This window comes from Pelmatolapia mariae, linkage group LG16_19, assembly GCF_036321145.2.
Source record: "Pelmatolapia mariae isolate MD_Pm_ZW linkage group LG16_19, Pm_UMD_F_2, whole genome shotgun sequence".
Taxonomy (NCBI): domain Eukaryota; kingdom Metazoa; phylum Chordata; class Actinopteri; order Cichliformes; family Cichlidae; genus Pelmatolapia; species Pelmatolapia mariae.
The window spans coordinates 29,063,672-29,090,865 of record NC_086241.1 but is presented as its reverse complement, the minus strand read 5'-3'; the positions used below and the strand labels follow the sequence as shown (position 1 = coordinate 29,090,865).

The following is a 27,194-nucleotide window of genomic DNA, read 5'->3' as shown; positions in this document are numbered from 1 at the left end:
TGTCTGTCAGCGGCCGGTGGAGCCTGGGACAGCAGGGGGGGGAGAAGTGAGTCGGGGGGGGGGGGGGGGGGGGCCGTCAAACTAGGTTATGACATAAAATAATAAGAAATAAAGAAAGCGCTTATTGGTTTGATATTTCATCTTCAGCAATTAACCGGGCATTGAGGCAGAAATTTGGAGCCACATTACTGAGAACCAACTCAATTTTTGTTGGCAGCAAAGCCAGAGCTCTTTATCCCAGAGTAAAAAGATAAGCTCCCAGAGCCATACCTGAGTCCTCTCTACGTGTCATTGTTGTTACTTCACCAGGATCCGGAGCTCTAAAGCAGAAACAGTGAGTTTGGTTTCTACTGCTGGTCAGACTTTAAACCAGGTGTTTTTCCAAAAAGTGATTCCTATGTGTGTGTGTGTTTTATGTGTAATGTCTTTGCTTATATTGGAGAATAGACTAAAGACGACAGGATTTATGAAGGGTTTGTTTCTGCTGCCAGATCAGTTAAAACAAAAGTGAGCCTTTTTAGCTGGATAAACAAAAGATATATAAAAGTCACTTTGTCAAAAGCTGCAGTTTCTGCCTTGTGATAGAAATTCAGTTAAATTCTTAAGTAGTTTAGCGCCAAATCACAACAGCTGTTCCCTCGTGCTGGTTTATATTGCACAATAAAACAGAGAAAACCCCAAAAATCCGATGCATAAGCACACAGTGGGAAGGAAAAACTCCCTTTTAGCAGTATGACATTTCTGCAGCAGAACCAGGCTCAGGGAGGGGCACCCATCTACTGTGACCGGCTGTGGATGAGGGGAGTAAGACAACAAAGACACACTGTGGAAGAGAGCCAGAGATTAATGGGTTAACCCTATAATTAATGAGAGATATTTTTGACGTATGTTTCACAGATTATAGGCCAACAGGTCATTTTCAACAGCTTAAATCTGAACATCTGATCAGTTATTTGTTTCTTCAGTGACACGTCACCATGTAACAGGGTGTGCTTTACTACTTCTGCCTCGAAAAACCTCAGTGGAGCCAGCTTTAGGTTTAATACAGAGATCAATATTTTACCACTGAGCAGAATCTCACTCTGCAGTGTTCCTAAACCTGCTAACTCACTTCACTCAGGAGTCACATTGACGCTTTGCTTTTTTCCTCCACCAGGCACACACTCTTATAAAACAATGAAAACAAGTACAGTAAATTTGGGCTTTTAACTGGGGTTCATTTATCCAACAAAACGCTTGAAGTCAATCAAAAATAATAAGGTTTAAACAACTAAAAGGGACTAAAATGTTAGGAACTCTGAATAATTAAGTTAGGAATACATTTCTTTTGATGCACATTTACACAGCTTTTAATGTGTTTACATATTATAAGCATCTACATTCCCAGTGCAGTGAAATGTCCACTCATAAAACTCTTTTCTTACTTACACAGATCTATGCAGCAATAATGACACTAGTTTGTTGCGGCAGCCTCACTGTACTTCCATGATTATACAAGACTTTTATATTGGATGTGCTTTGTGTTTGTATTAACGAGACAGTCATTGAGAGAGAGAGAAAAAAATGGAGGACATCATTAACCTGCAAAAATGTAACCTTTGTAACCCTCCTAATAATGACTCACAGTCCTGTCAGGGTTGGCACCCGTGGACATGGCCCGATGCTGTTTTTTTCTATTCTTTCTTGGCTTGGCGGTGATGTTCTGAAGAATTTTTTATTCATAATTACATTTGTCTGTCATCTGTGATCCCTCAGTAGTCTCAAGGCTTTTGGTGTTGCTGAGTTCATCAGTGCATATTGCACCAGAGTGTTGACTGACCACAGTAACTAGAGTTTTTCTTTTTTCAAAGCTTAATGATGTCCTCCTTCCTTTGGGCCAGCATCCGTTTCGACTACCACGTTTAAGATTCCCGTAAACTGCAGCCAAATGCAAATGCAACACTTGGAACACACCCCACACCTTTAATCTTCTTAAATTTGTCATGAAATCTTGAGAAAACAGGCCACCTTTGTCCATGAACCAAATCGCTCTCCATTGTAACTGCATAGTGCATTATTTTGAGAAATTCACTGAACTTTATTCACAGCTTGATTTAATCATTTCCCACTAACTGTGGTGAGGCACAAAAAACATGCAGAAATACTTGACAGAAAACGTAAGTGCCCAGTCTCAGAAGTAAGGACCCTTTTACTGCTGTTACACTGGCATCTTTAGATTAAATATGGCAACCCATGCAGCAGCCAGCTGCAATAAGTGGTCAAAAAAAATGAAATTTCTTCAAACACTACGACTGTTTTAATAAGCATTAGTAAATGATTATCTAATCTATAACGAATTAAGCCATCACATACAATCTTTCCACTTAGTAAAAGCAGAAAATACATGCCTGTTCCTGACAAGCAGGATCAATACAGTACATTATCATTAAATTAAATATAGTTGCAGTCAGATAGACACATTAGGCAGATGAATGAGTCGTATGGCCTTCTTTATTTTTGTAACACTTTATGCCAATGCCAAAAAACCCCACACAGATATAGATGGAAATAGGCACCAATCCCAGTGGAGAAATATAAATATATGCTGATAATAAATTCCTCAGCAGCAGTAGGAGCAGGCTGTAACCTTGGCAGGAGAGTTGACAGGGAGCTTCAGTCCCAGTGGGCAGCCAGAGTGGGAAAATAGAAAGCTGCAGCAGAGACATCCACTGGGGACAAGCATCATATTTCATATACACGACGCAAGGAGGCCTGCGAGGCCTGAGATGGAGCTTAAAGCATGTAGCCTGGTAACACACAGTGAGGTAAAACACATCTGTATGTGTGAAGCTTCCTCTGTTTGGTTGGTAAGTTGCTGAGAAGTTTGAAATGTGTTATCAAACATACAGGCTGACGATGAGGAAGCAGGTGGTATCTGAGCTGGATATCTGGCGTCCCCTGGTGGTGGCTCAGGGCACATGGAATCAATCAATTTAAAGTGTATTACATGCAACTGTGAACATGTTAGTCAGCTAAAACAAAGCAATAATGAAAACTGAACAAAATAAAGTCATATATATATATATATATATATATATATATATATATATATATATATATATATAGAGAGAGAGAGAGAGAGAGAGAGAGAGAGAGGTATATAGTTTCAACACTTTTGCATTTGGCTACTGACAATAAAATAAATAACATATAATATGACACAATATAGTATATCATGAAAAACTCATATATTAATAAATAATAATGATAAAAATTAGAATGATTAAAAAGAAAAAGTGCAGAAATATACAAAAGAAAACAATTGAATGTTTTGAAATGTTGACATGAATCCTCCCAGCTATTTGGTATTGGGTACTTCTGGCTGTTTTTTTTTTTAAATTATTACTTTTGTATCATAAAGCATAAAAGAGTTTACGAGCCACAGAAGCACACTTTACCCCATCACGCAGTAAAACCCTTCCTGCATGCCTTCGAGTTCCTTCACTGACCTCTCCCAGCAGCACCATCAGCACATTTTTTTCTTTTTTGTTTTTCTCTCTCTTTACTTTGTTGTGCTGTTGCACCCGATGTTAATTACGTTGCTGACACTGTGGCTCACAAACAACCCATGGGAAAATCCAACATCCTCCTGCTCATCAGGTGAGTCAGGTTTCCACATAGAAAGAGACAGAGCTGACATTCGCAGCCCAGCTGTTCCTCATTCCTTGCGTCTAGCAGCGGTCTGTGCTGTGGAAGCAAAGCAGCTGACAAACTGTCCTGTGTACTGTACAGATTTCAGGGGCAAATCCCGTACACTGTAATCACACTGACGCTTGCTTTTGTTTATATTAGACAGTATATGAGTATAATAAATGGGTTATAATATGTTGTAAAGCTGGTGTAAATAGGAAACAAAGAATGCATTAATGACTTTACTTAGAGCTCGAGACAGCTGTAATGATATAAAATATTTCTGACAAATACTGTGCTTTAATCAGTTCCTTAAATAGCTGGTCTTAGTTTATTCCAACTTCATTGTAGTAAATAATAAACTAGTCACTACTTGGTTTTTTGATGCTTACAAATGCTAAATAGAGGAAGTCTGAGTTTGACCACATGGACTGTACATACAGGGATCATATGCTCTGGCAATTACCATAATTTCCATCATGACAAAATATGATTAATAATGTGGTGCTACTACTTATGTTACTCCACTCATATCAGTTAAGGTTACAAAATACCCTGATTTTAATTCCATTTGAACTTTAACCTTCTTTATCCCATTTATCTGCTTTCTTTTCAGCTTTTTTATTTATTTATTTTTTTACATTATGCTAGTATCATTCAAACACTAAAATATAGTTAATCCTGTCACTCTGTAATTCTTTCATAAACAACAAATTACAATCAAGTTATAATTTACATTTATGCACGGTCAGTATGCATGGAGGGAGTCAGGAAAGAGATACAACAGTGAGTGTCTACAGCTATCTGTAAGACATGGTGGAGGCTGTGTAATAGTTTGGGTTTGCATTTCAGCCAGTGGTGTTTGATGTCTTGTTACAATCAAAAATAGAGTTGCATTTTCATCCACCATGTAGTTCCATGTAGGCCTGTACACGTTTCAACAAACTGCTGCACCTATTTCCCATTTTCCTAGCAAATATATAAAGAAATGGGGGGGGGGGGGGGGGGGGGGGGGGGGGGTGGTGACTCTATTACACAGTACTGTATACTGTTTGAATGACAGCATGAAAATGACCCATACCAAACTCCAATCAAGTATTTACCAGTTGAAAGAAAATAGGAGCTCCATTTGGTGTATACTCTGATTTATTCACGGCATTAAATTAAACCTATTCATGCATTTATAACCTCAGCATGATAACATTATGTTAAACCATTAAAAAGGTTAAAATGTTGCTTTAATAATATTAGAACAACCCGTTCTATCTGATCTATATCAGTTTGACAACATGAGAGTGTCTACAGACATGCTGTAGCGGTTTAGCCTACACTGTGTGCTAATAGGTTAATACTTGCAGTATTTCTCAGGGACACGCTGGTGCAGTTTGTGGCCAGCATTGCTGTGCTCCTAATGTTTTGCAGAAAAGTCTGTATTGTGCACACTTGGACTTCACTCGACCTTTACTGTATGCAGCAGTCAGCAGATGCTGAGGAAACCGCTCAGAAGAATTTCCACCGAGCGTTAGGACTTTCCAGAGTGGGCGGAGCGACTGTGCAGTGCAGGAAGTACTGAGTCAGCTGTAGTTTCTGTAGTTTTTGAGGTATGTTGGTTGTCAAACACGTTCCTTGCGGTCCCGCATAAAGGGCAGGGAGTCTGCGTTTGTCTGCGAGTTTTCTCTGTGTGGTGAGCGGCAGATACATCAGCTTCTCCGCGATGAGTCGAGCCGTGCTGGTGGATCTGCTTCACCGCTGCTGTGCATCATGCACGGGCGCTTCTCTGCTGGAGGACTCGGTTTCAGACTCGCAGGTCTTCGTGCTGTGCGGGAACACTTACTGGGAGAAAAACGGCTTCGTAGACACGTTCCTGAGCTCCTGCAAAAGTGTGCACATCCTGGACTCGAGCTCCACAGTGGAGAGTTTGTACCGTTTCAAGCAGACTTTGGACCAGCTGGACCTGAGCTCGATCACGGTCCTTACCACCGCACAGGGCAAAGAGGTGCTGGCTCATTACCAGAACCTCCTTTTTACGGCCCTATACGACTTCCAGTTCAAGCAGAGACCGGTGGACGAGACCTGTCCTAGTTGCAGAGCCTCCACAGATTCGGTCTCACCTGGCGAAGAAGTGTGCGAAGAAGTGTCGACGTTTATGCAGCAGCTTCCTGCGCTGAAGGGAGAACTCACAGTTCTGAAGTCTGCGCTGATTCCAGGTCGGCTTAAGCAAAACATACTTATGAGTTTTGTGGAGTTATTAAATTATGGAGTTTGAATGGAGTTTGGATTTCTCCTCCTACATCAAGGGTGTCAAACATAAGTCTCGAGGGCCAGAATCGGTCGTACAAAGACTCCAATTTGGGCCATTGAATTCTTTTTTAAAAATGTGAACGAGTGCATAGATTTTAAATTTTTAGGTGTATTTTTATATATTTTACAGCTTCTCCTGTTGACACGTGCTCACACGTGCACACACATACACACATGGTGCCTTATCTTTTGTGACCATAGTGGGGTTTTACAATGGGTGGTGCTTGTGTGTACTGTAACTGTTTTCAATAAAAGGCGGCAAGCGGAGGCCGGAGTCAGGTCGTCTGTGGTTGGATTCAGAGTACTTTCCTGAGACACTGAGCGGGCCTCCCTTGCTAGCAAGTAAAAAACGGTTAAAGATGTTCGTCTTGCTTCCTTGTTGTTAACGGGAATACGTTTCTAAACCAGCGGGGCCTGTGGAAGCTCAGACCCAACACATACAATAGCAAAGTACGGTAATAAAAAAACAATTAAGGTTCCTGTTAACATTAATGCACGATATGTGAAATAAAAAGTTTGACTTCCCCGTCCCACACTGACTGTTTGGGAACAGCGTGTTTTCCATTTTCTGTAAATGGGTGTATATTTGAAAGGAAGCTAGAATGAGTTTGTCTATCAAAACTTAATATGTCATACATATACTATATATTGATACTATATATTGCACAATAGTAAAGTCCAGAGTCTTTAATATATGGAGGAAAAACAGTGATTCACTGCTACTTGACTGTTTAATTTTATAATAAAGTCTAATCATTTGATAACCACTTAAACTATAGTGATATATCTATTAGATAAAGAGGAAACTGAGAATGTACCAATACTCAACACCATATACCGTTGGACTCCTATGTCCATGCAAATATGTCCTAGTGTACTGATAACAGGAGACATACAGTGGTGTGAAAAAATTTTTCACTCTGGGCCATGTATGTTTAATTCTTTCCACCTTAATAATAAACACCTTCATTTAGAAATTTTTACTTGTGTTATCTTTGTCTAGAATTTAAATTTATTTGATTATCTGAAACATTTAAGTGTAAAAAACATGCAAAAAATAGTTAATCAGGAAGGGAGGAAACACTTTTTCACACAACTGTGCATGAGATCAGCTCATGTTATCATTTAATCCTGACATTTAATGAATTTTCTTATCATTTAGTGCACTGTGTTTAATTTTCTATTAAAGTATAATCTGTTGACAAGATGTTGGTAAATAATGGTAAATGGCCTGCATTTGTATAGCGCTTTACTTAGTCCCTACGGACCCCAAAGCGCTTCACACTACATTCAGTCATTCACCCATTCACACACACATTCACACACTGGTGATGGCAAGCTACATTGTAGCCACAGCTGCCCTGGGGCGCACTGACAGAGGCGAGGCTGCCGGACACTGGCGCCAAACATAAATACAAACCGATCTAGAAGTAGCTTAGCATTTAAATGCTATTGAATGTATTTATTTCAATGTGTTATTTTAGAAAAGCAGTTTACCTTTTTTTCTCTCCCTCTTCTCTCCCTCTTTGTCTCAGATTGTTTTGGTCATGGCTTCAGCACCCGTACAGGTGGTGTGTCCTACATCCCGACCTTATCCTCCTTGAATCTGTTCAGCAGCTGCAGGAGGAGGGACCCGGTGGCTGTGGTAATGGAGAACAGGCGCCGATTAGCCCTCCATGCTGGTTTCCATCCTCAGCCCATGCATTTAGTCAAGGTACTCAACACTCTTCATTAGAATTTTCCTCTTTAATGTATTATCTGTAAATTAAAAAGGGCGTTGGAACATATTTGTAGTAATTAAAGCTAGAGTCTGACCAATTGGCAGCCTGCAATTATCAGCTGATATTAACTGTATGAAAAATGAAAAAGTAAAGAAGAGATGGGAGAAACAACCATGTTCAATCATTTTATGAATGTTGATGTTACATGACTTTGCATCCTGCAACGTCCACATTCCAAACACAACAAACAACCAGCTGATCCAAGCTGTCAGACAGACAAATGAGCAATAAATAGCCATAGAGAAACCTGTTTGGATTCTGTGTGTCTGAAAGAAAAAAAATATTACATTGGAATATCGGATTTTTAAATCACCAAATATCAGACTTAAAATATCGGCTGAGCCGCACCTTAAAGTACGAGTAGCCTGTATAAAAATATATCATCTTCCATATATTAAGGTGCAGTTTTACATATTTAATTCTGGATGCACATTTGTTTGATATAGCCTTTTGTTTTAATATTCACCAACGTATTTCACATGTTAACAAACTAAAGCAAACGAGCATTCACAGTCAAAGAAAATGAATATGCAACAGTAACAAATAATTAACAGATTAACACTCATTTTTTTGTTTTAGTTGTTTTTGTTTTTTTGGTTTCCAACTTTGGGCCAGTTTTGTTCTAACCTCAGCGCTGAGGGTCAGTGATGTGAGATCAGTGTTTTGTTAAAGGCGTTCAGGACTGTCGGCTTGTTTTCTGAAGGTGAACCACGCTAACGATGTCTGGGTCTTGGGGAAAGCTGAGCCCGAGAGTTACGATGCAATGGTGACCAATCAGACTGGGCTCGTCTTAGCAGCTCCAGGGGCCGACTGCATGCCGCTCCTCTTTGCTGATCCGGTCGCAAAAGTTATCGGAGTCGCACATGCAGGTCAGCCCTCACTGCTTCTCAAAGTTTTGACCACTGACTGCTAATTTAGGGAACCATCATATCACTGGGGGCCAATCAAGAAAAAAAATGCACATGAGAACTATTAGTTAGTGTTTGTAATATGTCTATGTGTGTGAAAGAGAAACTTGAGAAGAGGAACTTAAGAAGACTTTGCAGAAAGCACACACTTCAACATTCTTTGGAATCAAAGTAAATTCTTTCAGTGTTAATTATGCTATAGACTCTTTATATAAATTCTTTTAGCCTTTGGTGCCCCCTAGAGGATTTATTTATTCAAGCTAAAACCAAACAGTTGAAGAGAGCGTGCAAAAGAGCCTACAGTGGTACAACTTTACAATATGAACTCTGACGATGAAATGGCTACATTTACAGGTTGGAGAGGAACCATAATGGGGGTTGCCATGGCCACTGTGAATGCCATGGTGACAGAATTTGCTTGCCAAGTTAGCAACATTGTGGTGGCTGTGGGACCATCAGTGGGACCCTGCTGCTATACCATGGAAAGAGACCAGGCGTTGGACTTCATGAGAATCCATCCAGACTGTGTCCCTGATCCAGAGTCAGCCAGACCGCACGTCGACATCCGTCTCGCCAACAGGTACGGCTCACGAAACGAGAACATTAGCACAATAGATTAACTAGAGGTGACAAAAGTACAGAATGTCTGTGAACAAGGAAAAGAAAAAGAAAATAGCTCTATATTCTGTTGCCTACATTGTAGAGGGAGTCTTGGCTGTAATAAGAGAATGAATAGGGAAGAGGTTAAAGTGGGATTCAGCAGGTGGGGATCCCTAAAATCAATTGCAAGGTCTCAGTGTGGAGAAAAGAATCACAACTCAAAATAATTTCTCTTAAGAGCTTCAGTAGATTTTCTTAAATTTCCAGTTTATCACCACTGAGCAATCCTTACCTTTAAATCTAAGCTCTCTCCTTCCTCTCCTGTCCTGTATTTCTTATCTTTCTCCATCTGTGAGTGAAGTTAGCCCTCTTTCTTTTCGCTCTCTGTAAAATACAGCAGCTGGACCTTTAACACACACTGTGTGACAAACTGCACACAAACACATTGTGTGTGTTTCGCTGATAGAAACGCTGCATTTGAAATTACCTGCCACTTTAAAAAAAACTACTCGCGTAAAGAACAGATAACTGGAAATTCTACTTAAGTACAGTAATGAAGTATTTCTACTTTGTTACTTCCCACCTCTAAGATTAATCAATGAGGGAAAACTGGTCGTAGCAGAGCAAGAAACAAACTTAGGATTTATTGTGGATGTTGATCGGCATTCACATAAAATTTATATTTTCCTTGCTAAGGTCATAAAAGCATTCTGAAGATGCCCTTTTCATTTGAGTCTGGCTCAAATTTGACCTGAATTTCAGAAAATGTTCAAGATGTTTTATATGCAAATTCAAAGTGTATTTAAACAGACTAAACAGACTAGTGGATGCACTGACTACCCGGATTCTATTTTTAAGAGATACTAATCTCGTTCTTTGAAGACGTAAAAGGTAACTGTGTGGCAGCCACTCAGCAATGACTCAGACTTGAACTTAAATACATCTCAGAGGAAATCATAGCTGAGTGAATTCTCCAAGTTCACTTTCATTCTGTCACTAGTGTTAGAGTGTGTTATATTTATTATGGAGTTAATCTATTTTTGTATAAGATCAAGTAAGAGCTTCAGTTTAAGATTAAGGGTCTTCGTGCATTTAACCATTCTGGGTTGTCTGGAGAGGAGGTAAGAGGAGAGAAAGGAGGTCCTTGTTTAAATTTTCAGCCATTACTATTTGAGTATGTGTTGGAAATAGTACACTGAAGCTTTAAGGTCTTTAATATTGAATTCATATATGGGAGTTGCTTTTCGCTCAGCTGTGAACCAAACCAAATGTCTAATTTCCCATCCCAGAGTTCTCCTCCAGAAAGGTGGCGTCCTGCCTGAGCACATCCATGACAACACGATGACGCACTGGTCCTGCGTGACGCCCTGCACCTCATGTCACCCTGAAAACTACTTCTCCCATGTCAGAGATGGGCTTAACTTTGGCACACAGGTGGGCTTCCTGTGGATCAAACAAATGAATGAATGAATGAGTGTTTAGCACACTTACCTCATTTTGTTGTTAGCTAAAGCTCCACAAAGTCAATGTGCTTTTTTGGTAAAATTACGTGGTATAAAAAATGTGAAAAGCAGCAGACAGAAAATAGCTAAATCCCAATTGTTTGCTAATTTACTGTTTGATATTTACAGCTTTAAGGATAATTTTGCATGTCCCACAGATTCTAATCTTCAAATAAACTAGAGGATTAAAGTTACAATGTGCAAAATCTCAATACTAGATGTCATGAGTCGATGAGTCAGTGAAGCTCATTTCTGTCTGACAACGATACTGCAGTGTTGTTGAGGATATCCTGAACTTTTTGTCAATAAACACTGCCCTTTAGTGACACTTTCTTTGAAGTGGAGCTAACTTTGTTGGATTCAGAGTCTTAGCGATTAAACTCTCATACGATGTGAGAATGTAATCAAATTGTTTATCAGGGAGGGAAAATGTGATTTTTAGGACACTCGAGTCTAACATTAGCTAATATAGCATTAGCTTATTGCTGCTGTGTTTTCGCCAGCTTGTTGTTAGCTGTCTGGAGGCCGTAGGGTCGCACGTCTAATCTGGTAACAATAAGTAATTATAATGATATCAGGAAGAAATGAACATGTTTACGCACATTTTCGTGTGTTAGAGCTCTGACTTCAGCTCAGTAGATTCAGCTGAGGAGAAAGAGGATGACACTTTATCCAGGTATCACCTTCCCTCGCATTTTCGCTTCTTTAATGAAAACAACCACTTCTCAGATGATAAAACATGGGTATGAACCTTCATATCTTGAGTCTGTAGGTGCAGACACAAATTAATATTTCACTAAGCTAAATTATTACTATTTTATTTTTTTTAAATTTCACTAACTTTCAGGGATTTCTCACTTGAACGAACATGTTTTATAGCTCATAAGATTTTTGGGGGTGAATCTAACTCTGCAGGGAATTATTTCTATGTTGTTGGAAACAGCATAGAAATACTGGACTGATACAGTTTGTCCAAACATGTATATTTGGATAGTTTACCTGTATTGTGGGTCCAATGTACCAAGCAAACTACCCACTAGCCAGTAAGCATTCATCTAGCTGCTCTAATCTGTCTCTCTTAATTCCAACCTGAGCCAACAGAATTATTTAGAGAATGAATTGGTGGGTTTAAATACTTGGATAACACGCGGACCAAATAGAGCTTTTATTTTTAATTCTTGTACTGAAAATCTTGGAGATCTGGTTTTTAATGGCATTTAACTTTAGTCAGAGACGTACAGCATAATATTACTCAGTGATATACGATTTAAGACAGAACACACATAATACCTTAAAGGAGTGGGAGGTGAGGCCATTCAAATTCTCTTGGTGAATGACTGTAAAAATCTGTACAGCATATTTTACATTGATATTTCTCTTCCTGCATTGTAAAGCATGGTAATTTTAGTGTTCAATAAACTTTCAGTCCAATGACCGGCTACGTGAGTTTTATTAATAAACTGAATGACAGATAGCAGTTGGGTTCATCAGAGTTCAAATCTGTCACATTTTACAGTAGAATATCCAGGCGATAGATGGGTCATTTCATATGAAAACCAACCAGCTGCACCAGTTTAATGTTTCTGATGGAGAGGAACAGAAACAACCATTAGTTTGATCTGTTCTCTGATTATTCTGTGGAAAAAACACTTTTGGGTCCAACTTTTAAAGGATTTCATCACCATGTGAGATCAGCCAGAACAAGTTATACCAAATAAGAGGTTTGTTTTTTAAACCTAGTGTTTGATATTCCCACTATAGCTTTAATTCCTTCTCTGTCAAAAATAATTTTCCAGTAATCTACAATCCTGTTTAATTCTGTGGCCAGGTGGAGACACTGGTTGATTTTACATATCAGTTTCAGTTCCAAACTTTTAGGAGCATTAAACTTTCTGTTGTTTGATTTAATATAATGAATAAATGTAATTTTATTAAGCATGACAGACACAGACGTCTTCAGGGATACAGACAATTTTTATTCTGAGAAGACAAAAGTCTTGATTTGTCTTACAAAGCAGCCCTTTTCCTAAAAAATAAAATAAATATAACAAAGATCATTTTAGTAACGCAAAGTGTCTCACTGAAAGGATCGGCTGTTTTCTCAACAGCCTCATCACTGCATAAAATTAACTGGAAACACAGAAGCATCACATTTCTGCGTGTTTCACCAACACTGACGCGGGATCTGATTTTTTTCTTCCCCCCTCAACTTAGTGCAAGTTCAGTCATCACATTGAACAGTAATTACAAAAAAGCAAAAGCAAAGCACAAACTCTTACAGTTCAGTCAGTTTTAGCTGAAATTCACTTTTAACATGATCAAAGTGAACTGAGGTCAGGTCTGCACAGGACTAACACCAACGACACAAACGCTACAGTGCATGACTCGAAACACTTACATCATATAAATCATGTTCCCGGACACATTACTGTCAAAGTTATCAATTAAAACATTTCTTACACAACACAGACACACATGCATGACCGACCTGGTGGCAAACGTCATTTCTGGGCTTCAGATAATAATAAAACCTCTCCTGGCATCAGCTTTCAAACAGAGACACCCCCTCACATTAAGGCCAGTTCGTTTAGTGCAAACACAGAAATGCAAAGTCAGTCTTAAAATGAATGTAATGAGCTCCATTAGTCGGGGAAATGAGCCAGATTATTAACATCAATCACTAAACCAAGTTGTTTAATGTTAGATTATATTTTCTTTAAGTGGTGAATTTTTTCTTTTTTATTTTGTACCCACGCTACTAACTTAAATTTATGTGCAAGTCACACAGTTTCTTTGCAATTTTAATTTTGCATCTCATTTCAAAACATTTTCAGGGCTTTCATGGTCACTTTGCCACTATTGGAGACATTTAGCATGCTCATGTGCTTATTTTGCATCTCTGTGTGGTGATTTTATATGTTTTTGTTTTCTATGGAAGGTCATTTTTGTGCGTCTTTATTGTTCTTGTCTCCTCACTGAACTGGTAGAATTGTGTCTCAACATCCTTTTTAAGGTAATCGAAAATTTGCTAATAATAAGTTTGTTGATAATTTTGTGTCTTTGTTTGCTTTTGCATAAATAAGAGCAAAACATTGCAGATTCATTGGAAAAAAAGGAGCGTATCATTATTTCAGACATTCATTCACTCTCCACCACAAAAGACAAACAAACAGAAACTCGCACTTTTATCCTAAAGCATTGCCATTGTGGCTTCAGAGGCTGTTCTCAATTGGCTCATGCAAAAGAGTTTAAATGAACCACAAATGTAGGAGCCCTTCTCACTCTGGGCCATAAACTGAAAACAATCGCTAATCCAACAAATGTATGAACTGCTGAGAGAAAGAGTGCCCGTCATTACAGAAACAAAGAGCTAAACATTATAATCTGTATTTAAACAGTAAAAGTGTTTCCATAACAGGCTTTATGATATTAAGCACCACTGGATTCCTGCCAGTTCCATCTTAGTTTAGCTCATTGCATCACCACCTAAGCCGGGAACTGTAAACAGGCCATTTGGCTTGTAATTTTTGGCCAATAATTAACAGAAATAAGCAGTCACATAATTTTAAGACCAATGGAATGAGGACAAATCCAGTCTTGGTTTTGAACTCAGAAGGAAATTTGAGAGCTATTGGCTTTTGAAATGTCAGTGGACTCATTTGCGGAAACGTTGCTGGGTTTTGGCCCTGCTGAGGACACACAATGAAATGAAACCTGTGGGAAACATTTTTTAGATATTACTTCTCAGTAAAGACCTTCCACCATTTAATCTCCAACCTATTAGCCTTTAAGTGGCTGCAGCAGCAGCAGGCTTGACAATCTGACTTGTTAAGATGTTAATCTGAGTTGACTGACTATCAAAAAACCCCCACATAATTCAGTTGACTTTTACAACAAATAAATTCCTATACATTTATGAGGTTGGAAAATAATTCTAGTAAAGTGAATGTATAGCATCGTCATCAGCAAAACTTCTACTTGCAAAAAGCAAAGGCCTCGACTGCTCACGTGTGCGCTACACTTGGCACAGATGTATCTGGATGAAGACAAATTGCCATGTATAGGTGAGATGATGTGGCACTTGTACTATTCTGACTGGGGATGACATAGAAAATGCCTTGAGGTATAAAATAAAATTAAAATATGTTTTCATGTCTCAGCTCCTGTAGAGGAGGGGAGGTGGAAGCTGGAAGTTCCACCACACGTAAAACGTGTATAGGATAGGATAAGCTTTATTTGGCAGTTGCCTGCAGCTGAAATGACAGACCTAGTCAACCATACAAACAATACACACAATATACAAACTTACATTGGGGAGACAGGTCAGGCTAGGCAGCAAAAAAGGGATAGACAGTGAGATATGTAACATATAGGGGCAAAGTTCAGGAGAAAAAAAAAAGGGTTTCTGCCCATGATGACTTCCAACAGGGAGTCATCATGAGGAGAAAACAAAAAAACTCCATAGCACATAAAGAAGCACAGATATCATCACACTATAAGACATGAAACACAGACAAGCAACATAAGGGCGGGGGTACGCCGATGTACACAGTGGTCACAGATGCTGCAATTCCTCGCACCTCCAGCTGAGCCGCTGTCTCCATCGGGGGAGGTAAGCATGGAAGGAGGCGTTGGATGCGGGGAGGGAAGTGTGGTGATTGCATATCAGTATCAGTGTGCGTGTGTGCGTGCGTGTCGGGGTGTGTGTCTTTAGTTCAGTCTGAGAGAGTGTCCTCTCTGTCAGCCCAGAGATATGGAAGGTTTGGGGTCTGAAGTGCAAATTAATAAAAAAAAACGCAGTAGCTACAATCAAGATTTTGTTTTGTGCCGGTCATATTGATTGTATAGTTTGGTTTGTCCTTCTCAGGAGCTCATAGATGCCTTCGACATCAAAGACTCAATTATTCGGCCTCCAAACACACAGACTGACCGAACCACCTTCTCAGTGAAGAGCACAGCAGCTTACAAAACACATAGCTAGCTTGTACAGCTACGATGTAAAATTTTCATGAGCTAAGATGCTCTTAAAATAACAGGGCTACGTGTGGTGATGCTAGCATTAGCCATGTTAGCACATCTTCAACAGGTGGTCAGACTGGGAAAACAGACGCACACCCAGAGGTTCAGCTCTCTGTTTCACTGCAGGGTCCCTTCATTCTTCACATATCCGTGTCGGGCAGAGTGTAAATCCTGAGGCTGCACGGCCTTTGTACAAGCGCACACGCTTCTTAGCTTTGCAGGGCAAAGCTATGAGCACAAACAGCAGCACAGAAAAATCCAGGCAGCCAACCTGTGTCTGTCCAGCTAATCAGAGAGCTCCTTACATCCCACGGTGTGGCTAATTTGCATTGCAGCAGGATTATTAAAATGAAGTTGCTAAGCCAATAGTTAATCCGTGAGCTAATCTGTGAGAAAACAGGAAAGAGAACTGGATTTTAAAATGAGGAGGGGGCTCGTCATATTAAATTGTATTTTAAAAAAACATTTTGAAAATCTCTTTTTTAATGTGGAATTCAAAAATTAATTTACAAATGCAGAATTTATTCTACAATTCATTATTTAAGCACAGAATACTTTATTTCGATGCGCATGGCTCTTGTGGTCCTCCATACCAAGGAACTTGAAAAACTCCACAGTAGATACTGGGCTGTCTGATGTGGTGAGGGGGGACAGTGTTGATGGATATCTCCTGAGGTCCACTGTCATCTCTAAGTCTTAAGCCTGTTCAGCTCCAGGTTGTGCTGACTGCACCAGACTACCAGCCACTCAACTTCCTGCCGGTATGCAGACTCATCACCATCCTGAATGAGGCCAGTGACGGTGGTGTCATCTGCAAACTCTTTAGCCTGCAGCCCTTCCAGTAATGCTGGTCTTTTAGTAATTACCTGTGTATGCTCATTATCAGCAGGCTCACTGTCAAAATATGTGTTTTGCGACAGTAACACTGGGCATTAACTGTTTTTTGTGCTCTGCAAAGTAAAAAGGAAACTGACTGTTACTCCACAGAGCACACCGGAAAGTCCTCAAATAATGGACAACAGTTCTTCCCCAGAGCCCCTTCCACAGCTGTCAAGCACCTCTACCCTCCAAAAAAATATCTAGGGTGAAACAAGAAGGCAAGGACAAAGAGGATTTAAAGGCAGCCTCTGATACCAAGGCCGATCTGAGCATGGACAAAAATGTAGAAAATAATAATCTTTTGGGGGCTTCCCATTATGCATGATGCGTGAGGAATGTTTCCTCTTCATTATTGTAGGGTCTTTCCCTTACTGTAGAAAGTGCCTTGTGGTGACTGTTGTTGTATTTATATAGGTAACATTTAATTATCTGAGGAGTGCTTCTAAGAAAGTGACTTCAAAGAGAAAAAAAAAAAAAAGAAAAAGAAAAAAGAAAAAAAAAGAAAGTGACTTCAAGATATATTACGTTCAGTTTCAGAACTTTAAAGTCACTTCAACTTCATCTTAACTCAGATCTTCACATCTCAATGCAAAATGCCCACTGGTGACCCTTTACAACTTGAAAAATTATCAGTGTGTTTAAGCTGACTTTGACAGTAACATAAATTAACCTGAATTAAATATAGATGAGTAGTAACGTGTTAAAAGTAACATGTTGCTGTAATCCGATTGCTTTTTTCAAGTAACAAGTAAATTACGATTGCAAAAAAGAAATTAGATTACTGTTACTTTCCCATAAGCACGCTGCATTACTGCATTACTAAACTGTGATTTTGTTTGTGAGACTGTCTCATGACAATGACGTACGAGTGTGCAACATCCCTGACAGCACCAAATGTGTTTAGATCAACAATCGATAATATGGAGTGCAGAGAGAGTACGACCATGCAGCGTTTAAAGCATGGAAGTACGGGCATTACTTTGAGTTTGATTCCATAAAAAGTGACAATAAAAAATTACGCTGCCACAGGAATGTGAAATTCTCAGAGAAACCCCTGGATCCCCCCAATGACGTGACCACTGCAGCACCAGGCAAGCCTCCACCGGCCCCATTCCTGCTAAACAGGTGAAAACAGACTTAAGAATGACAGGACTTGGTGCCGCTGAATCTTCGATTTTATTTATTTATTGCTGTTTTCCTTGAAAGAGTGAGGGTAAACACAAAAATTATTTTATTTTATTTTATATGCTGTAATATGCAGAAAATAGGTTTAAATATTAAACAAATTTCTTCAGGTCAGAGCATATAATTTAATTTTCGCTTGATGCAATGTGCATGAAGTTAAAAGATTAAAACTAATAAAACATGTTTTAAAAATAGACTTATTCATTTGATTACATTTTATATGATATCATTTTATATTACTTTATAACATATTCAAGTTGTGTATCATGTTTTTAAAAAATAGCTAAGTAATAAAGTAACTAATTACTTTTGAAAATAAGTAATCAGTAAAATAGAGTAACTGTGTTACTTTCTTGGAGATGTAATCACTAATTAGTAACTAATTATTTTCAAGTAATTTTACCAACACAGAATAACACATTTCATTATTTACAGGCATATTGTGGATAACACTTTATAGGGAGCGATCAGCTCAGAGTATCGCCATACAGGCGAAAGCCTTGTCCTTTGAATGGGCTCCATGAAAACACATGAAAATCCAACACGAACACGCTTTCGGCTCATAAAACACGCCCACACTTCAATTACTTCCTTCTGCTGCCAGCGAGGCGTCAGACGTAACCAGTGACGTCACGTGCGCGTGGAGAAGGTAGCTGGATTTTAAACGCGACGCGCGCTCGGCACAGGACTCCCGCCACTGCACATCGACCAATAGAAGCCGGAGTTACTATCCCGACTAATTTAAAGTTGCAGGAAGACTACTAATGTTTACACTCGATACGCATTACACGCCAGTCCTCCGTTGTGTGCGCTGTTGTCGTGTTGCACGTTTTACTTGCAGAAATGGCCTCCGAAAATAAATCGTGCAAGACAGAGGACGTGCTGGAGATTGTTTCGAAAGACAGTGAAGTAGAGTTGTTTGTTGAAGATTCTTCATCAGATGACGAGGATCTCATCCAGGTAGACAAAGAAAATAGCAGCGATTCGGGATACGAAATACTGCTGCCCCAAAGGTATGCAATCTCAGGTTTATTGGTGAATACTTTTTATCTTTTTGGCTCGGTGCATGCTCAATCATCCAGTAAGGAAATCCTAGAAACTGGATTCTGCTCATTTGGACGTCGCCTTTTTTACCGGGAGAAAAGTTTCATTACTCATTCAAGTGACTTGAATTGAATTTCCCCAATCTTATCAACAGTACATTTTGATAATGGCTGAAACTAGCACCACCGACTTACCTTACTTACTTGTGAGGTCAGTTTCTTGATCATATTTATGCAAATTGTCAGGACCATTAATCAGTGATCATGAGTATCATTCACAGAGAACGGGGGAAAGGCTGCAAACACGGAAAATGAAAGAGGCTAATTGCACCCACGTTATAATCAATCTAGTCACTTTTGGTCAATTAAACTATTGTATGGAACTGTGTTGTCATATTTCTTACAATTTCTGCTCCCCTCTTGGCAAGATCTCTCTTGGCAACATATTTTCTATGTCTGTGACAACCAAATAATTAAAAGGTATATAAAAGTCACTTGAGCAAATATTGTTTGTACCTTCTTGTTTGTGATACAAATCTTCTTTCTCATCCAAATGACTTGATAGCATTCATGAGAGATATGTTTGACCTGCTGTTGGCCGATAATAGGTCAACAATTCATTTATAATAGTTAAAATTCCCGCAATCATTTTTTGGCAAATACCGGAAATCCATTTTTGGCACAACACCGTTATTGGCGCCAGAAGCCGCCATTATCCACTGATCAATGGTCGTGACAATTTGCATTACTGATCATGAAACTGACTTCACGGCCCGTTGTTGGGCAGTGGTGCGAGTGCTGGTCATTATCTATGTTGTATTGTTGATAAGGTGGAGAAATTCAGCTGAGACTGAAGAAGTCTTTTAGATGAGTAGTGAACCTTTCTCCCACTGAAAACTCCACGTCTAGAAGAATCTAATCAACTTTTTGACCTTTATGTTTGTTTCATTAGTGATGATGAAGACTATGAGCCCCTAAGTCCCTCATCCCCTGCACAGCCATCAGAGCCATATCATTGCCAAGCCACACAATCTACCTCAGCTCCTGCTGTCCCCCAGTTGCCTGAAAGGTATGTAATCTCAATTTTACTACTTCTTATAAAGTTAAGTTTTTCATAGATTTTGAATAAGTATTCTTTATTTACCACAGCAGCAACAATGATGACTATGAACAACCTCTGCAAAGCCCGGCCAAAAGAAAAGCTAAATCGAAGCCTGCTAGGTCTAAGGCTCGGAAGAGTGGGCCTCCTGAACAGGAAGAAATGTGGCATAACAAAAAGGAGGAGGACAGAAATCCTGAACCCTTCAAATTTATGCCCTCCAGGGTACCTGGTCCTACATTTAACAAGACGGCATCATGGTCTCCACTTTCGCTCTTCCAGCTTTTCTTTAGTGTACCTGTTGTACAGACAATCATTCAAAATACCAATGCCAATGCTGCGAGAAGGAAGGCAGCTGGCATAAAGTTTCAATGGACTGATCTGACAGTGAAAGACTTTTACGTCTTCTTGGCTATTATTGTTTTCACAGGCCTTGTAAGTGTCCACCACAGAGCTGACTACTGGAAAAGAGAATGGCCATACAATTTTCACTTCCCCCAAGAATATATGTCCAGGAACCGTTTTGAGGCCATCGTGTGGTCATTGCACCTCTCCAACCTGAAAGACGACGAGGAAAACCAAAAAAAAAGAAACACCCCGCAGTACGATCGGCTTTTCAAAATCAAGCCGCTCTATGACCAAATCGTGAATGCCTGCAAAGAAAATTTCCAGCCTTACGAAAACATCTGCATAGATGAGAGGATGGTGGCATCTAAGGCTAGAATTAGCGTCAAGCAGTATATGAAGGCGAAGCCCACAAAGCGGGGATACAAGCTGTTTGTTCTGGCTGATTCAGCATCGGGTTACACATGGAACCTTTCTGTCTACACAGGGAAGAGTGAAAGCAGCATAAGCCATGGTCTGAGCTGCTCAGCAGTTTTAGATCTTCTGCCATTTTCTTTGCTTGGTCAGGGCTACACTTTATATTTGGATCATTTTTATACCAGCCCTGCACTGTTCCAACATCTGCATAAGAATTGCTTTGGCTACTGTGGAACCATTAAAAAAACCCAGAGTGACTTTCCCCGCACAGAAAAAAATGACTTTCCTAAAAGAGCTGAGAGGGGAGATATGCGCTGGATTAGAAAAGATGAAGTGCTCTTTGTCAAGTGGATTGAGACTCAGGAGATAACGATGTGCTCCACAGTGCACAGGGCCTTCAGTGGAAAGACTGTGCAGCGTAGAGTGAAGGAGGCTGGGGTGTGGTCGGCAAAGCAAATACCTGTTCCTGATGCAGTGCTGGATTATAATAAGAACATGCTTGGTGTTGATTTATCTGATGCTCTCATTGGTTCTTACAGTGTTCAACAAAAAACAAAGAAGTGGTATAAGACTTTTTTTTATCACTTCGTGGACATTGCCATTGTGAACAGTTTTATTTTGCACAAGGAGATATGCAGGAGCCAGGGTCGGGAGCCAGTAACTCAGAAAAAGTTCTGGGAGCACCTTGCTGTGGAAATGCTGTGTTTTGCTGTAGGCTCAGCACCAGCAGCACCATCGCCCACACTCACCTGCATGCCGTGTTATTACGGCAGCGATGCTACACAATCCAGGAGGTACTGCAGGAGGTGCCTGGATGCTGGCATCCCAAGGGTGAAAACACCTATTTATTGTAGGGCTTGCAATGTCCCCCTGTGCCTCACGTCAAAAAAAAACTGTTTTGAGCGCTGGCATGATAAGTAGGAATATTTATCAAGTGTAAATGTGCACTGATGGCTTGCTTCCGCTCTTGTAATGAAACCTAGAATTTCAAGAAATACTCAAATCATTTTGAGGATGTTATTATTTTTTGTCCATGTATTAAAGAACAATATGAGCAGAGAAAAATCCCTGTAACGGGCACCTTATGCATCTGATTTGGAGTTCTTCACAAAATGTTTTGCCATTTCTAATAGCCCAAGTATAGTTTTAGACCCACTGCAACATTCATAATTGGAAAAAAGTTCAGCCTTCAGAGGTCAATGCTGGCGATGAAATCTTTTCCTGGAGGGTGCCTATGTCCAAGTATTCACTGTAATACAGTGCAGATTTGTTTGACAATGGAAGTTCTGTGGGTGGCCCAAGTTAAAATGTTCTTTTGTCATCCAGCACTATAAATCTTTCATGAATAAAACCATTGAACAGAGTTTCAAAGAATTGTATTCAATTGAATAAATAAACAGATCATTTCTACTAAAGATGTAAAGCACACATTTGTTTTGTATCAATATGTCTTCGATACACTTTTTAAAATTTCTTTTAGCCTGAGATGAAATTGCTCAACTGGGGATAGGAAATGCCCATAACAGGTCTTCATTCCTAGTGTGAAGTTTGAGCCTTGGATTTCCCCAGGAAATCTCTAAACATCTAATAAATCAGAATAGAGGTTTAGTCTGTTTAAGAATTGCTCCTGTTTGGGTCATAGGCCTTATAGGCCAGTAACTAGTGAACTTAAATACGACACCCAGAATAGGATCAAAATGAATAAAGTCTTTTATTATACACTTAGGAGAATCAGTTCAGAATTGTATAGAGCTGTGGAAAAGTATACCTCAAGACGGTCAATCCAGCACTCTCACAGGAGTTATAATATTTTATGTTTTTATACACTGTCAACCTACAATGCTGGGCTTTGGGCTGAAGTCAGATTCGTATTTAACTTGATTAGGATATGTATTAAATTTATATCCTTAATATATATCCTGAAAAGCCTATAAATGGATGTCCTTATACTGGCATTAGGCTCCTTCTAGCTGCAGGCCTCAATCATTGCATTCTTTTATTTTTAATTGAGTAGCAAAATCTGGCATTCTCCCTGGCATCCCTCATCCTCCACAGCTAACCAGGCTGTCAGTAGTGGCTCTTATATAAGAAACCTACATTAGGTGATCTGTGCCATGCCTGAGCAGAGCAGTTTTCACTAAAAAAGTTCATTTTTTCTGTCCTTGCTGTATACTGTACTATATTCAGCTACAGTAGAAGTGATTCAGATGAACTCAGTCATGGTACGCACCTGGTGTAACGGCTAAATGTAACGAAGCACGTTAAGTAGGTGAAAGGATGGTTCCACAGTGTGCGGCATCAACTGTCAAACATGGAGGAGGAAGCGTGATGGTCTGGGGCTGTTTCGCTTGGATCCAGGGTTGGTGACTTGTACAGAGGGAGAGGCACCCTACTACAGCATTCTGCAGCACCATGCAATACCCTCTGAGTTGCGCTTAGTTGGTCAGGGGTTCATTCTGCTGCAAGATAACGACCAAAAACATAAGTACAAGCTGTGTCGGAACTACCTCAGAAAAAAAAGAACAAGATAGTAAGCTTGAAAACATGGAGTGGCCAGAGCAGTCTCCAGACTTAAATCTCATTGAGCTGGTTTGGGATGAAATGGACAGAAGAATGGGAAGAACTTCCTGAAGAATATTTGATTTCTAATGTAGAAAGAATGCAACGGATATGTTCAGCTGTTATATCTGCAAAAGCTTAGAATACATTTTGGAGACAGGCACTTCTGGTTCCACCTGCAAGACAAATTTTAGAAAACCTTGGTGTTTTCCCGGACAGCTCTTTTAAACTCGAGAAATGGATCTCAGCTGTGGCGAAAAACAGTTTCTACCAGCTGCGTCAGATATCTAAAGCAAAGCCATACCTCCCTTTGAAGGATCCTGAAAAGCTCATTCACACTCTTATCACTTCCACATTAGAATACTGTAATTCTCTCTACTCGGGCCTCCCATCTTCCTCTATTCACCGGCTCCAGTTAGATCAAAACGCAGCTGCGCGTCTCTTTACTTTTACTAGAAATTATGCCCACATCACACCAGTTTTAGCCAACCTGCATTGGCTCCCTGTTGATTATGGGGTTAATTTCAAAATTCTTTTGCTTACCTTTAAAATTTTAAATAATTTGGCTCCCAGCTATCTATGCGAACTCCTTCATTTGTATATCCCTAATAAGGTACTTAGATCTTCAAATCAAATGCTCCTGATGCAACCGAGGTCTCGTCTGAAGTCCAGAGGTGATCGGGCCTTTGCTGTCGTAGCTCCCAGACTCTGGAATAACCTCCCTCCTTATATTTGTTCCTCCGAGTCCATCAAGTCTTTTAAATTGCATCTTAAAACTTATTATTTTAGTCTGGCTTTTGATTCAAATTAGTATGTTATTTCGTGGCTAGTTTTTGTTTCAAACAATTGTCATATTGTTTCCTGCCCTCCTTTTAACTGTTTCTTTTTTTTCTGTCTTATGCTATTGCTCTGACCGACTGTGAAGCACTTTGGTCAACTTTGTTGTATTATTATGTACTATAGAAATAAATTTTGATTTGATTTGATTTGAAGAGAATGACAGTCTAAACTGCGAGTCCCCAACAGTCTCTTTCCTATTTGGTGTGAACAACCCCTTTGGTAATCTTTTTGATAATAGTGTAGATTGCTTATGAAAATGCAAAGTATGAGAGTCACAACTCTAACAGAAAAGGAAACAGAGAAAAGCCATGTGGGTAGGAGCTACTCTCCTGAGCTAAGGTTAGTCACATGGGGCATGGATACAGGTGAACCCACCCAACATGAATATCCTGAAAGAACTTTGTGACTTTAGAAAAGATAACAACGAATAATATGCGGATATTAAACGTGACTTGAGAAGAGTTGCTAGAGTGGAAGAGGCAGAGGGGTGAATCAAAGAGACTGAGAAGGTGCTACAGGTGGCGTCATCATTAATCAAGAGGCTAACAGAGCGTCAAACTAGACCTGCTCGAGCAGGAAGGCCGAGTACGCAGAGACAACCTTCGGATATATGGAATATGTGAAGATGAAGAAGGGTCCGACATGATTAAATTTTTGTACAATTTATTGAAAAACTCACTGGGCTTTTCCAGTGGCCAATCACTTGGAATTGAAAGAGCACATCGCACTTTGACGACGAAACCAAATGGGTGCGAAAAGCCCAGATCTATTGTCATGAAGTTTTATCCTTTAGGCTTATGAAAACACGCTAGTTAAGGGTGTGATTGGTAAATTTTACAAGGAAGCCTCACTCTATGCGGTATGTTAAAGAAAGATGGGAAAGGGAAGGAAACATTTCAATATGAAATTGAATATGAAACTTCAGTATTCTTTTTCTGCTACTAAAAAATGCTATATTTAGCATTGTGTTTTCTATGGACCAAAATCTTCTTGTTTGTAAAATGACAGTTTGTCTGATGGGGAATTACGGTCACAGTAAAGGTTTTTTCATGGACGAAAGAAAATCTGCTGGACTGTAATCCCCTACTTTACCTCTAGGAGGCAGCAAAACTATTAAAATTAGTTTCTGCTGCTGTTATTTTAGTAAGTCTTATGATTTACTTATTTAATTGGTTCCTTCTGAATTTTTCTTATACACCATGATGTTCACTTGATTTCTGCTTCAGTATAATGAAGAACAATCACAAGCACTTCATGAGATTAAAGAATTTAACTGGGAAAGAAATCAAATTTATGCAGTCAGTATGTACAGTGATGATTCTTCTTCATAACTTCTTCATAAAATTCTCTGTAGCTCTCTGGTGGTCATCCATTCCTGTCTTATCAGTGCTCCAAGCCGATCACAGGCTGTTCACTTGCTTCTTAAGGACTGACTGACTAGATTAAGATTTGGGGAGTTTCCTGGCTCTAAATGTTAATTTGATTAATTAGTTATAACTTCTGCCTTGTGACATGTTGCTCCATCATACTGGAAAATAGACAGATCGCCACTAAATTCCTTCTGGATTGTTGAAAGACCTTTTGCACCATTCTTAGTTCATGACAGTGTTTTGGGGCAGAATTGTGAATGTGCACAATCCCATGGATGAGAAGAAACCACATACCTAGATAACCTCAGGATGCTTCACCATTGGCACAAATCATGGTAGCATTTACCTTTCCTCTTTAGGACTATCAATTTTTTAGAATTCCTTAACAGTCAGAAATGGGCATCATCAGCGAAAACACCCTTCCACTTCTTCTTCTACTGTCCAGTCCTTGTAGTCTATGCAGCATTTCAGTCTTTCCTTGATGTTTTTCTTGGAGAGAAGTGGCTTCAAGCACCTCCTATTTTATAGAGAAGTCTGTGCTTTCAACTGATTGATGCATGACATCAGTGGACTCACACTTTCTCTTGTGCTATAAGATGATACAGAACTGCTGATAGCTCATCGTTTAATGCTAGGGCCAAATTGTCATTGGATTTTTCAGATGAAGTTTACTTTCACACAATGGAGCTGTTTACAGTTCATGAATATACATTTGATCACCCTGCATTAACCTTTTGCAACAACTATAAGACATAATTGTTATGAGATGCGCCACACATACTATATGCAATATTACTATAAAACACACAAAAAACGTTTCTTTTCCATGTGACATTACAAATATGTAAAATAAACATCAATACAAATGTCTTTATACACAATGAAATTACACAAATTTTTCCATAAATGTGCAGCAATTGCTACTTTGTCCTGTATGAAAATCTTGAGGCACACATGGTTACATTGTATATTGCTAGGAAAATGGGAAATTGGTATATTGATTTGAAACATATATGGATTCCATAGCATATAAGATGTTTGTGCAGTTCTAACAATATTTACTTTTATTCTTCGGTCCTTGAACTTAGGCAAGCTTTCTTGCTATTTCTTTAAGCAGTGTTCAGGAATAGTTCTCCAGGCTTCTCGAAGGACACTTAAATCTCTTCTTTGGATGCTGGCTGTCTTATTCTGTCAGTCCTGTCAATACGATCCCACACTGCTTTATTAATGTGGAGGCTAGGCATTACATTGTGTGTTTTTCTAACTATAGCAATGGAAGAGTTTAAGAATCTGCAACTTTTCTGTGTGAAGTTGACCTTGTTGGATTAAACGCACTATGTTGTCTCTATTCTTGAAGACTACTACTTACAAGAAGGCTTGCCCAGTCTTTCCAATATACTGCATGCAGATTTTCGAGTTATCTTTTGCACACTGTGTTCTAAGACAGTCTTTGGGCTCGCAGTCTATGTAGTTAAAAAAATAATTCCTTGTCTGTACTAGTGTTTGACCCCTTAGCAAAGGTAAATAAAATTCACTTTAACTCAATTTATCCTAGATTTCTACAACACCAGGTATGCTTTTATACCATATTTAAAAAAGTTTAAAACACTGAGGTTTAGTGTATCTAAACACAATCCCTACAAACTTAAAGGTCAGGCGTCAAAGTGGAAAATGAGG

At 39.4% G+C, this 27,194-nt stretch overlaps 1 protein-coding gene across 1 annotated transcript; it reads left to right on the top strand.

Moving 5' to 3' along the window:
* The first annotated feature begins 5,110 nt into the window (after positions 1–5,110).
* On the top strand, positions 5,111–12,181 carry lacc1 (laccase (multicopper oxidoreductase) domain containing 1). Its single transcript, XM_063498881.1, has 5 exons — positions 5,111–5,876; positions 7,506–7,684; positions 8,455–8,620; positions 9,014–9,239; positions 10,549–12,181. Exons 1-5 carry the CDS (start codon positions 5,384–5,386, stop codon positions 10,727–10,729), a joined length of 1,245 nt encoding a protein of 414 aa, XP_063354951.1. The 5' UTR covers positions 5,111–5,383; the 3' UTR covers positions 10,730–12,181.
* The last annotated feature ends 15,013 nt before the right edge of the window (positions 12,182–27,194 follow it).

Coding starts and splice junctions, on each gene's coding strand:
- lacc1 (XM_063498881.1), top strand. CDS start 5,384: ATGAGTCGAGCCGTGCTGGTGGATCTGCTTCACCGCTGCTGTGCATCA. Junction 8,621..9,013: donor TATCGGAGTCGCACATGCAG/GTCAGCCCTCAC, acceptor CTACATTTACAG/GTTGGAGAGGAACCATAATG. Junction 9,240..10,548: donor GACATCCGTCTCGCCAACAG/GTACGGCTCACG, acceptor TTCCCATCCCAG/AGTTCTCCTCCAGAAAGGTG.